Here is a 12,617-nt window from a genome sequence, read left to right on the forward strand (position 1 = left end):
ATCTTCTTTTGTTATTTATTTGGGCAAAATACCTTGCCCATTCTTTTACTGGGATATTTCTTTTTCTATTATAGTATTTTACATGTTCATATTCTGTATATAAATCCTGATATATTCAGATATATTCTTTGGAAATATTGTCTCCCATTCTCTGGCTTATCTTTAATTTTCATAAATGTTTAAAAACCATTTTAAACAGATTCTTTACCTTCCTTCTGTTTATCCTTCCTTTCCTTCCCTCCCTCCCCCTCTCTCTCTTTATTTCTTTCTTTGGCTAAAGGCAACATCACACTATGTTGCTTTGGTTGGCCTAGACCATTTTGGGCTTGAATTCACAGAGCTTTGCCTTCCATGTGCTGGGATTGAAAAACCCATACAACCAAGCCTGGCTTTCAACAGATTCTTAATATCTTAACCAAATGCAGTACAACACTTGCACCCAAGTACTGAAGAGACTAATGCAAGAACCTGCTCTTTCTTCCCTATTAACTGAAAACTAGTGCTAGACTCCAAGAGACTGGGTCTAGAAAGAAATCTTAGAGACAGCTGGAGAAATGTGAATTTGGACTATTATAGGATTTACTGTTAAGTTTTGTTACATATGATAATGGAATGGTGGTTATATATATTTTAAAATATGCTTATAAGTTAGAGGCACACTGAAATATTTATGGTCAAAACAACAAAATGTCTAAACTTCTCTAAAATATTTCAAAAATACAGTAGGGGGCTAAAGGAAACAAGTTTAGCAAAATGCTAATTGTTCAAGCTGGGCTGATGTACATGGCAGTTTGTCATGCTGTTCCTTCCACTCATGAGTAAGTTAAAAACATTTCAATTGTAAGAAAGTTTAAGGAGCCCCACTGTCTTTACTTGAGCCACCACGGCGTGCTCATAGACTGAGCAGTATCTGATTCTGCACCAGTGAGGAGATGTTTGGCAAAGGAGCTTTTAAGGTCACAGCTGCCCTTGGCTGCTAAGATCTCATAAGTCACAGAACCACAGCATTGTGCACAATAAGGATCTTCTGCATGTCTTAGAGGTACATTTTAGAAATCTTGTTTTTAGGATGCAAGAAATTGTGATGTAAACATACACAGAAAATTTTATTTTGGAAGAGCTGAAGATCAAATCCTGGCCTTGGTCATGCTTGGTGAATATCCTACTACTGAGCGGCACCTATAGAGTCTAACACATACTGATCTCACATCAGCACTTTCAGGTTAACAAACCACATCTATTTTCTGAGCAGTATGAATGCAACCATTTTCCTGTAGACAGTTGGTGCTGAGCACAGAAAATTCCCATAGCTCATGTCACAAATGGAAGAATTCACTCTGATAGTGAACTGCTGCTTCCAAGGTAACCTCAGTCTCCATATCATGAAAAGGGATTTGTACGTTAAATCCTCCTCCTCTCTGAAACTGCTTTCCAGTTAATCCACTGGCATGGAGTTCTAAAGTCCATGGCCCAGAATTAGACAAAGAAACCTTGTCTCCTTCAGGCTAATGAAGGTGGGTGCTGTACCCAGAGTGCATCACCATAGAGTTGGGAAGATCTTAACAGTCACCTCATTCAGGGGTCTCAGATTTGAACTGTAAGGGTTTAGGCTTCTACAACTATTTTGTTAGAACCTTTTAGGCATTCCTGAAGCCACACCAAAGTCTCGGCATCCTCACTGTGTCAGCATCTAGTAATATAAGGAACATCAAGGAGTAACCAAAGAGGCCTGTATAGAGTCATATGACCAGTGGCCAGCAAACCCATGTCTAGAATTCTACAGTATGAAGGGGTGTGTGTGTCAGCTAACTGTCCCCAGACACTGACCTGGATGCTGGTACAAATGACCAGTGATGAAAACAGTCAGGGGAATCATAAAAATCTGCTTGAAATATCTTTAGAGGGATGGAGAGCACATAAAAACACATGCAAAGAAATGTCTGAGTAATCTGCTGGGATTGGAAGGAGACCTGGGTAATCAGCAATGCAGTCTGTACTGACTCCCTGACCTTACTGCTCTAACCTCTGCTGATTAGCATCTTGGTTAAGGGAAACACCTTAATGTCAGTGCCTCTCAAATACCAGTTATCAAGCTGAGGGTCCCCCAGAAGAAAACTGTAGACCTGTGTTCCAATCAAATCTTTTCAAACATAAACACTCATGTTTCCTGATTTGGCATTTAAAGAAAGAAAGAAAGAAAGAAACAAACAAACAAACAAAAATGCCTCTGGACCTGTAGTTAGACCATGCTTTGGGGGGGGGGGAAGTGACCATGTAAATGATGCCTTTAACCTAAGTCCAAATATAACTGTGAAGTCCTTGAAAGGGTATATAGTATTATGCAATGTTATCATTTTAAAGTTGGTCCTTAAACAAACTTTTATTACATATACACTGCTTAGACCTACAACTATAATATTCAGTTCAAATATTCTCAGTTCTTTTCTGGGTCTGATTGGGGGCTTCTTTATCCCACTAAGTTTCATACAGGATGCTGCTGGCAGGTTGTTTTATCTAAAGGCAAAGTGGTGTGCTTAAAATGCTCTGGTGAAATTTTTAGCTAAAAACTGAACCTCCCTGGACACTGGGATGCATGGGACTGGGTACATGGCTCCATGCTAGAGCACTTGCTGAGCATGTATGAGGCTTTGGATTGCATCTTTAATGTGGTGAGAAGGAGGAGGCATGAATAGCTAATACAGGAGGAGCATTTCCTGTCTGCTACCAGAACCCCTTAATATCAGTGTTAAATGCCAGTTATCAATCTGAGGGTCCCCCAGTAGAAAAATGTTGTCCTAAACTGTTTGCCTTTTCTCATCAAAACATGCAGAAGGCTCATGTGGATGCCTGGAAGGAGATGGTGGGTGGGGGAAATCCATGAATGGTAGCCGGCAGCTCTCCACAGTCTAAACATGCAAGGAGTACTGGCTACAGTCTCAAGACCTGCCTCACCCCTGAGCCTCGAAAGGGAAAAAAAAGATTCCAGAGGTTTCTTACAGTCTTTACTTTGAAAACTATTCCAGAAGTATGGTGTGGGAAAACACACAGTGGATTGATTACAAAAATGTCTATGCTGTAAGATCAGCTCTACCACTAACTAGCTTGGCACACTGTGTCTGTCAACTTCTCAGACACATGCTTTCTCCATATGTAAGACATGGTGCTTAAGACAATTTCTGACAGGCTCCATAGCTTTCCCTCCTCCTCCTTTTTTTTTTTTTTAAACTATTTTAAGTTTGATTTAAAACCAAATCTCGGGTAAAAGCTACTATTTCATCTTATCTGGAAATGGGTAATCTAGAAACTAGGATCCAAAATGGCACCAATGGTTTCAGTGATAATTTAAGACCCAAGTTATAGCCTTCCTGTTGTTATCAGCTGTTTCCTTGAAATTAAAGATACTGAGCCAGGCATGGTAGGATATACCTGTTTGCCGACTAGTTTTATGCCAATTTGACATAAGCTAGAATCATTTGGGGAGAGAGAAACTTAAGTGACAAAGTGTCCCCACCTCTGAATGGGTTCTCAAAATCAGTATTCTCAGATTTTAGGGTATTTTGTTTTCTTCTTTTTATAAGTATGATTTTAATAACATTTTATTTTTAACCTGGATGCCAGTGGGATTCCCTAGTATTTAATTTACTTAAGAAAAGAATATCTCAAAGTGAAGAACAAGTCTGTGTTTCTCCCCAAAAGTTCTGTTAGCAAAATCAAAAAGTAGGCTGAGCAAGCCCAAGAGGATCGAGACAGCAAGCAACACTCTCCCATGGCCTCCTCTGCTTTGTTCGGTTCCTGCCTCCAGGTTCCTGCCCTTATTTCCTTTGATGATGGACTGTGATGTGTAAGTGTAAAGGAAACGAACCTTTCCTTCTCCAAGTTGCTTTTAGTCATGGTGCTTTATCACAGCAATAGAAATCCTAAGAAAGAAGGCTGAAGTAGGAGAGGAGGGTCCTGGGTTCCAGGTTAGCTTGTACTGTATAGCAAGACTATTGTACAAAGATATGGTTACCTCCACGCACTCCTTTAAATGGGTAGAAAAATGCCACCAGCAGGTTCATTAGGACGGCCAGGTTGAAGGAAATGCTGCTCCAGAAAGACATGTTTCGGGCACACCAGTACAAGACAGGCTGGGCTGTGGGAACAGATGAAGTCTGTGAGGTTGTTGGTGATGACATGCCAGAGTGCTAGTGTTCAGCATGGCCTTTCCTCCTATTAGACCCCCACAAGTACACTTTTGTTCCCAGTTTTGATCACAACAGTAAGAATGATAATTTGTTTCCAAGCTGGCACACAGCGATCTGACATTGGATCATTGGAGGATTCACTAACAGAAGATGCATTGGGGTTCGAGGAAGAAGAGAAGGGCAAAGGCTGGGCCAGCTGAAAGTCCCGCATACCCCAGTCAGTTCCACCAGTTATGGAATCTGAGGTTATCCAGAGTTCACACACTATGATTCTGGGTCTCCCCCAGACCTCCAGTATCAGATGAGATGCTCCGAGACCCAAGATTTCAATCAGTCTTTTAGAAATGTCAGGGAGACAGAACATTCAGAGTTGGCCTAGCTGAGCCTCTGACTGGGTCGGGTACCATTTTCTTGGCTAAAAACACTCCATTAATTCCCCAGTGCAGGACAGTTATCCCTTTCTCACCATTGAGTCACTTGCCATTTCCCTCAACTGACACAGTTGATCTCAAAACCAAGGAACTGGGGACAGCAGGTGGCTGACCACAGTCAGCAGTGGAGTTCGCATTCCAAAGGCTCCAGGAGAGAAAGGATATGTCACAAAGCTATTGCCAAAGGGCAGGGGATACTTTGCACATCACAATCTTCTCAAGCCATTGCTTTTGACTGATGACTCCATGCTACGGAAGTAACTGAAGTGGCCATGTAGGGGACAGCTCCCATAAGATAGTCTCATTACACATAAGTCTCCACCCCCACCCCCAGAGCAAAGTACAGGGTATGTGAGCCAGCATCTCTACCATGAACCACCTCCCTACCAATGAAATCTTCATTTAACTTTAGGACAGCAGCCAATGACAAATCCAATGACCCTATAATAATGCCTGCAACAGCGGCCAAGCCTTTGGAAACTTCCATCCAAAGAAAGTTATGGAACAATTAAAGAGGTCTCTGTATAATTTAGTAATTGTTGATATCATGTTGGAACTTGGTCACAGGCAATGTTTCAAAACTGTTGAGTTACAGAGCTATGAGCAATCATCTAGTTTGAAATTCTTCATTTTAAAAAATAAGAGAAACCAATGCCCAGAAGTATTGCGGTCTCTCAATTAGTGATCATCTGGAATCAGTGGAAGGGGTAAAGACAGATGGCTAATGTCACCATCCAAAAGAGCTGACCGAATCCTGCCAACTTCCAGGTAGCAATTTAATATTATGTACATTAATTGCTGAAAAAAAAAGAATATACTTTTTGAGAGGGGATCTTGTGTAGTCTAAGTTAGCCTCAAGCCAGCTATGTAGCTTAGGATGACTTCAAGCTTCTTATCCTTCTGCCTCCTCTTCTCTGAGTGTGGGGTGATAGTTGTGCACCACCACGCCTAGTTTTATATGGTACTGGGGATCAAACACAGGGCTTTATGCATGGTAGGCAAGCACTAAATAACTGAGCCCCATCCCTAGCCTGCGGAAGCACCCTGGAGATGAGAACTCATCTGTTCTGGCTGCAATAGCTATTGGCACTTCTTTGGGGACTGATGTCTACTTCTGATATACATAACAAAAACAGGAAAAGAACTGGAGAGATTACTGGGAGAAAGCTGGTAACTGCTGAAGCTGAGTGACAGGTTCAGGGAAAACAGCAGCATCCTCATATATGCCACAAGAGCTCATTAAGAAGTCCAGGAAAAGCAGTAGAAGCTAGCGGAAATCTGTGATGGTCCATGGAAGCCAGAATTCCCTGCATGGGAACATGCCCTCTTCATACAACTCCAATAAATGGCCTTTAATTAGGGCATGTAGTTTATGAATATATCTAATTTCCCAAAGCTAACATTCTTTATACTCTCATTTTATATCTGAGTAAATAAATCATCAGTCCTGTAGTGCAAATAGTTATTTATCCACGTGCAAGGAGATAGTTAAACACCCACAATATCTTTATGCTTCCTGTGGTTCATGAGCTATGTCCCATCCTTCTCCAAGTCTTTCTCCCACTTCCCTTCCCCACATACTTTGCTTCTATATTCCAACCTAGCCGTGGCCTCCACAAACACACTGTGCCCTTCAGCACCCATGTACTTCCTCCCTCCCCCCCTCTGTTGTGATATACACACATGCCTCCAGTCTTTGCTACAACTCTTTCTTTGATGGAACACCCTAGGAGGGGCAGCTAATCACATTGTCCTGAGTATGACTGTTTCAGTGCTTTGCTTCTAATACATGGAAGACACTGTAGGTGCTAGCATGAGGTTTCTAAGAGCAGGTCATAAAAACTCTGTGTCTTTCTCCCCATTCCCACTCTTCAACCATTTACTCTAAGGAAAGCCACCATGGTATCATGAGGACATGTGAGACTCATGGAAAGGTCTTTCTGTACAGAAGAAAGAAATGCCCTGATTCCAGAGCTGCTACAGAGTACGGAGAAGCGTATTCATTAGGACTGGTACATGCTCAGATGACAACAGCCCTGGGTATCTCAGAGGCTACCTAATGAAAGACCCTAAGACATAACCATGTGCCTAAGCCACTCCCAAATTCCTGACCACAGGAAACTATAAAAAAAAAATGAGTATTTATTGTTTTAAGCCACCATGTTTTGGGAATGATTAAAACAATTAACATACCTCCTATAGTAAGCAAAATCATGCCCAGTCAAATGTCCCAAACTTGAGTCTCCATCTCATGAATGTGTTGTGTTACATGTAAAGAGACTTATAATGTCTTTTAAGTGAGAGGAGGAGGAGGCAGGAGTCTCGATCAGAGGGATACAGCCTGGAAAAGGCTCTCCTCCACATTGCTCGATTTGAAGATGGAGAAGGGCTCATAACCCAGAAATACAGGCAGCTGTTAGGAGTCTTAAGATGCTGGAGGTGGAGGCATGAACCCATCCTACCGATACCTTGAGTTTTAACTCTGTGAGAACCTCACCAGACCCCCGACTTCCAGCGTGGCAAGATAGTACCCTTAAGTTGTTGTAATCATTGGAGTTTGAGGCAGTTTGTTATAGCAGCAGTAGGCAGTGGACCATAGCTCCCCTCCTCCCTAATCTTGTAGGCTGTGCCTGCCTACCCTACAAAATGTCACCACCATCCCTCTTCTTCTTTCAAGTCTTCATTTCCTATACTTCTGTAACCTGTCATTGCTTGATTATAGCCCTGGTCACCATCAACTTTGTATTGTAGCCACTTAAAAATATGCTATGTTGGCTGCCTCCTTACAGATCGTTAGTTCCCACAGGAAGAAGTGTACACATTGCTAAATCCCCCACTGTACCTTGCAGCATGTTTTCTTTTACTAAGGACTGTAATTTAGCCGGCTTGATAGACTTGCCACACAACAGCAAAAAGGGAGAATGCCAGCACCCAAGACAGACAAAGCTATTGAAATAACTGCATCGGGGCATGTCTTGGTCACACTGGTTCCTGGTTGTTTGTTTTAAAGAAACCTGGCTTTTCTGGATGACTTACAGCTCCACACAAACAGCATTTCCCACCTCTAATGTGATAAGCATGAGGGAAAATTCCCAGCAAGAAATGGCCAGCATAAGCAACTAGCTGAGGCTCTTCTTGCTCTGTCTTCTGGTTACCACAGACTAGGGTCTTCTCTTCCGCAGACATGAACTTCAGATGTCAGAAAGGGATGGCCCGAGAAGACAGTACACACAGGACGACGTGTGTGTGTGTGTGTGTGTGTGTGTGTGTGTGTGTGTGTGTGTGTGTTTCAAGAATAAAGCAAGAAAGGCTTTCTGGAGAGCAAATCAAATTGGGTGTTTAATTCTTGCAGAAGATAAAACTAATTTCTTCTAAGAAGCCCCTAGATTTATTTACCTTTATTTTAAGCTGTATGAGAGTTTACCGTGCATGTGTGTATGTGTACCATATGCATGCTTGGTACTCCCAGAGGCAAAAGAGGCTGTCAGATCCCCTGGAACTGGAGTTGCAGATGGTTGTGAGTGGCTAGGCAGGTGCCATGAAGTGAGCTCGGTTCCTCTACAAGAGCAGCCAGTGCTCTTAACTGCTGAGCCATCTTCTCCAGCTCTATACTGATTTCTTAACACTAAAAAACACTAATATCAGCAGCCAAATAGACTGCCACACCAGTCACAACCTATGTTACTTCACCCAAAGGTAAATCAGCCTCACAAACATAACAGAAAAATCTCTCCAGCACACTTGGTAGAAGCAAGCTACTTAGTGGAGTGTGTTCCATTTTAATGCTGCTACTAATGAGTGCATCTTTCTCCTTCCTATATACTCGGAATGTTTAATTCACTTTTTATTTTCTATTTTCCTCTTAGTAGACACCTTTGAAGCCAAGTAAAAACAATTTCAGATGATAAGTAGAGCTGTCCTTAAACTTCCCTAAAACAAACTCTATTTCTCAAAAACAGAAGGGCTGATAGAAGAAAAGGCACTAGCTGCACTTCAAGAAAAATCTTGGAACAATGAGATGGCCTTTCTGGGGTAAATGAATCTTTACTGCCCAGTGGATAGTTCAGGGTCTAGAGGGTCTGGGAATAGTTAGTCCACCTGGTCTCCTCCCCCTCCTTGGGGGTGAGGACCGGCTACTACCCTGGATTGCACAACTCTTTGCCATGTGTGACTCCAGGGGTGGAGGGAAATGAAGAGGAAGGCACACAAGGCAAGTTTGGTAAGGAAAGCAGGCCTGGCTCTGCTCAGACTGGCAGGGACCAGAGATAGCATAAGAAGTCCCGGAAACTGATCTCTGACGCAGCTCTCCCCTGCCCCAGCCGCACCCTGCAGAGCCTTAAAGATCTCAACTGGAGCTTGACTTCAGAGTTTTGAATAATAATAATAAAAAACCTGGCTCCCAACTCACATTCACAAATAAAGCCTGATCCTTTCAAAGTTGGTTACAACAGCTGATGCTGGTGCTGAGATCACATTAAAACCCTAATGAAAACTGGGAGCCTCGAAGCCCTGTGGGGGAGAGCTATAAATGTGCCTTAGACGAGTAATCGCCACTTGATTTGGCTGGGCTTTACCACGGGACCTGCTGATGAGCAATGTTGCATCTTACGTGGCAAACAACTCTGCTGCCTATAAAATGCCTGGGAGTTTTGAACCTGAGTTACTCCATTAGAGGGGAAATAGAAGAGTCTCAGAGGAACAAGTGTGCCAGTGCACTCTCAGCCCAAGGGAACCATCCTGGGAAGGAAAGGGCCTGGCTTTTTCTGTGTCCAGTTAGTTTCCACAGGGAGACACCCAAACAGACACTCCTAGTCATCCATGAAGCCCCCTGGGCCAATTAAATCAAATGCCGCATGAACACAGCCCATTTAGAGCCCTTAGATCTGGCCCACATATTGAGATAGCAAAGCCCTCTGTCCTCAGAGGGGCACAACACTACTAACTGCTCCTGAATGGCTCCTACCCAGGCCAAGTGTGATGCGCCAGAGCTGCACATTTCTGGGGCATGTCCAAATACTATCCCTCACCTCGAAGTTTCTTCTGCCAGTTCATTTCATTGAAGAGGTCCTCAGAGCGCAGGAAGAAGTCATTAATCTTGCTGCCTTGCTCATCCCTCTCTGTGGTGTAATATATTCGAAGTTTTGACTCTTTCGTCAGGAATTCACAGATGCTGGGCACGGGGAAGACAATCTGTTCCATTGTCCGGTCCAGTCTGACAATCTAGGGTTAAAATAAATGGAGGGTAAGAGGTTATTCCCAGAGCTTTCTGTGAAGAGTCTTTTGCTTTGCTATTGGCAGTGAATGCAGGGTTCAAGGCTCAAGACAATGGGAATCTGATTTGAAAGCCCCTGGTTGGGATGTATCTCTGTGTTTCCGTGTGCACAACTGTGTGTCTGTGTATGCATGTGTGTGTCTATGTCCATGCTATGTGTCTGTGTGTGCACATACCAGACACAAAAGTTTTGTTAAGCCAATAAAAGTTTGTCTGACCTCATACTCCATTCATCTAAATATTATCAATGTCCTCCCTATAATATTTTAATACTTCTTCACTTTAAAATACTGGTTTTAGTTTATGCCGGAGAGGATATGGAGAAAGGGGAACACTTCTCCACTGCTGGTGGGAGTGACAACTTGTACAGCCACTTTGGAAATCAGTATGGTGACTCCTCAAGAAAATGGGAATGAGTCTACCACAAGATCCAGCAATTCCACTCTTAGGCATATACCCAAAAGAAGCACATTCATATAACAAGGACATCTGTTCAACGATGTTCATAGCAGCACTATTTGTAATAGCCAGAAACTGGAAGCAACCTAGATGCCCCTCAACTGAAGAATGGATAGAGAAAATGTGGTACATTTACACAATGGAGTACTACTCAGTGGAAAAAAAAAACAATGGAATCTTGAAATTTGCAGGAAAATGGATGGAACTAGAAGAAACCATTCTGAGCGAGGTAACCCAATCACAAAAAGACAAACATGATATGTACTCACTCATATGTAGATTTTAGACATAGAGTATAGGATTACCAGCCTACAATCCACACTGCCAGAGATGCTAGTAAACAAGGAGGACCCTAAGAGAGACATACATGGTCCCCTGGAGAAGGGGAAAGGGTCAAGATCCCCTAAGCAAATTGAGAGCATGGGAAGAGGGGGGAGGGAGCTATGAGAATGAGAAGGGAAGAAGATGAAGGATGCAGAGGTCATGAGAGAGCAGAAAGGTTGAGTCAGGGGAAGAACAGAAGAAAGGGTATGTGATAGGTAGGTAGGGTTTTAGTTGGGGGTTTTTAGGGGAGGATGGGAGGGAGAAGGGAACTGGGATTGTCATGTAAAACAATCTTGTTTCTAATTCAAATAAAAAATGATTAAAAAAATACTGGTTTTAATTTTGTGACTGTAACACGGAATATTTGCCTTTTTTTTTAAATCCCTAGAATCATAAAACTATACTCTAACACATTCCCAAGGTACTTTAAAATGATTCTGTTTTGAGACTGTAGATGAACAATGTACAACCTTGACTAGACACTGTTGAAGTGTTTGGACAACAAACAATCGATAAGCTTAAAGACAACCAGCACAATTTCACAAGTGAACTAGTTCAGCCTGGTTAAAACTCCCAGTAGCAACTGACATCGATATTGTGTAGTGTAAAAATTAGTTGATGAAAATGAACAGATGGGAAACCCATTCTTCGTTTTACTTTAAGTATGATCAGTGTTCATCTGGAACAATTTATACTGTTTTGTTATGCTGTTTGGCTGAGGCTAGTACTGCACAATGGAACTTTTTACAGTGATGGGGTCATTCTTTGTGTGTCCAAGAGGACAGCCACCAGTCACGGAGGCCACTGAGCACTAGGCACAGGCAGTTACTGAAAATGAGCCACAGAGTAATTATTTGCAACTAATTTTGATTTGATAGGCATGGCTTGATGGCTATCATATCAGATAGAGCAATGTTGGGTCATAGTATAAGCCTCAATCCACCATCTTTTCTCAGGTAGCAAAACCGGGGTTATCCCTACATAGGGACTTTTAGAACAGACCTTTGCTTTTATATCACATTTGCAATGAGCTCCTACGTCTTGTCATAATGTCCAGAAAGAATGTGTGATACATGAACCAATATGCCCACTGCCTCTGGGAGGGTATTGGGTTTGTGGGGCTCCATGGGTGGATGCCTGTGGGTTTCTTCTGTTCCTAGCTAGGCTTTGTCTCCAGAGTAGTCTGTTTCAATTCTAGGACACTCTACTTAGTCACAGTTTCAAGGATAGAGAGTTCTAAAGGGCCTTGACAGTAGCACACCAGAGACATGACCTCTTAGCCTTTCTTTATTCTTCCCTAGAGGCTGAGGAGGTCAGGTGAAGCGCAGGGCTGACACCCTTGACAGGAAGAGCTTGCTCCCTCTCTCAATACCTTTGTTCCCTGATGGGGCAAGAGAGGTGACTCAGGCCCAGTTGTGGTGGGAAACTTCTGGAAGTCAGGCAGGTTCTCACAGCTCCAACTCTGTAAGAACAGAGGAATATGGTCTCTACGCCAGCGCCTGCTGGATCTAGCTGGAGCTCGTTTGGGGGGCTCTGGAATCATTGTTGGTTTTGCTTCAAGCTAACCTGGTTAAAGTGGAAGTGTAGTGTGTAGTTAGCACCTGGAACCTGCCAGGGACACAGGCTCGGGGACCTGTTCTGAATATTTGCTATCAAGTGGCCATCTCAGGTTTCACATAGAGAACATCCAGGACCATTCCTTCCTTCACCTAAGCACAAAAGAGATGTTTAGCAAGCAGGCTTCAGGAGGCAAAGGGAGGGAAGATCTCTGGCAAGAATTCCATTCTATAGCTGAAGCATGAAGACTCTTGAGTCTGCTAGCAAAGCCCCAGGCAGCTATGACACAGTACCCTGGATCTGCATACAGAACCTGGGGGGGGGGGAACCAAAGGGAGGGTCCTGGTCAGCCAAGGGCATGATTTGGAGGCTAGCAACAGTGTTTAAATT

The 12,617-nt window shown here is 43.0% G+C and overlaps 1 protein-coding gene across 12 annotated transcripts in view; it reads right to left on the minus strand.

Annotated features, from left to right (window-relative positions):
• Itpr1 (inositol 1,4,5-trisphosphate receptor type 1) overlaps positions 1-12,617 on the minus strand; it is a 342,412-nt gene that overhangs the window by 49,155 nt on the left and 280,640 nt on the right. For all 12 annotated transcript variants that reach the window (XM_035448428.1, XM_035448429.1, XM_035448427.1 and 9 more), the window contains 2 exons: positions 9,643-9,835; positions 4,010-4,132 (listed from right to left, as the gene is read on the minus strand). In XM_035448428.1, the coding sequence (XP_035304319.1) occupies positions 4,010-4,132; positions 9,643-9,835 (316 nt within the window). The remainder of the gene's footprint in view (positions 1-4,009; positions 4,133-9,642; positions 9,836-12,617) is intronic.

Source organism: Cricetulus griseus, chromosome 8 (assembly GCF_003668045.3).
Source record: "Cricetulus griseus strain 17A/GY chromosome 8, alternate assembly CriGri-PICRH-1.0, whole genome shotgun sequence".
Taxonomy (NCBI): Eukaryota; Metazoa; Chordata; class Mammalia; order Rodentia; family Cricetidae; genus Cricetulus; species Cricetulus griseus.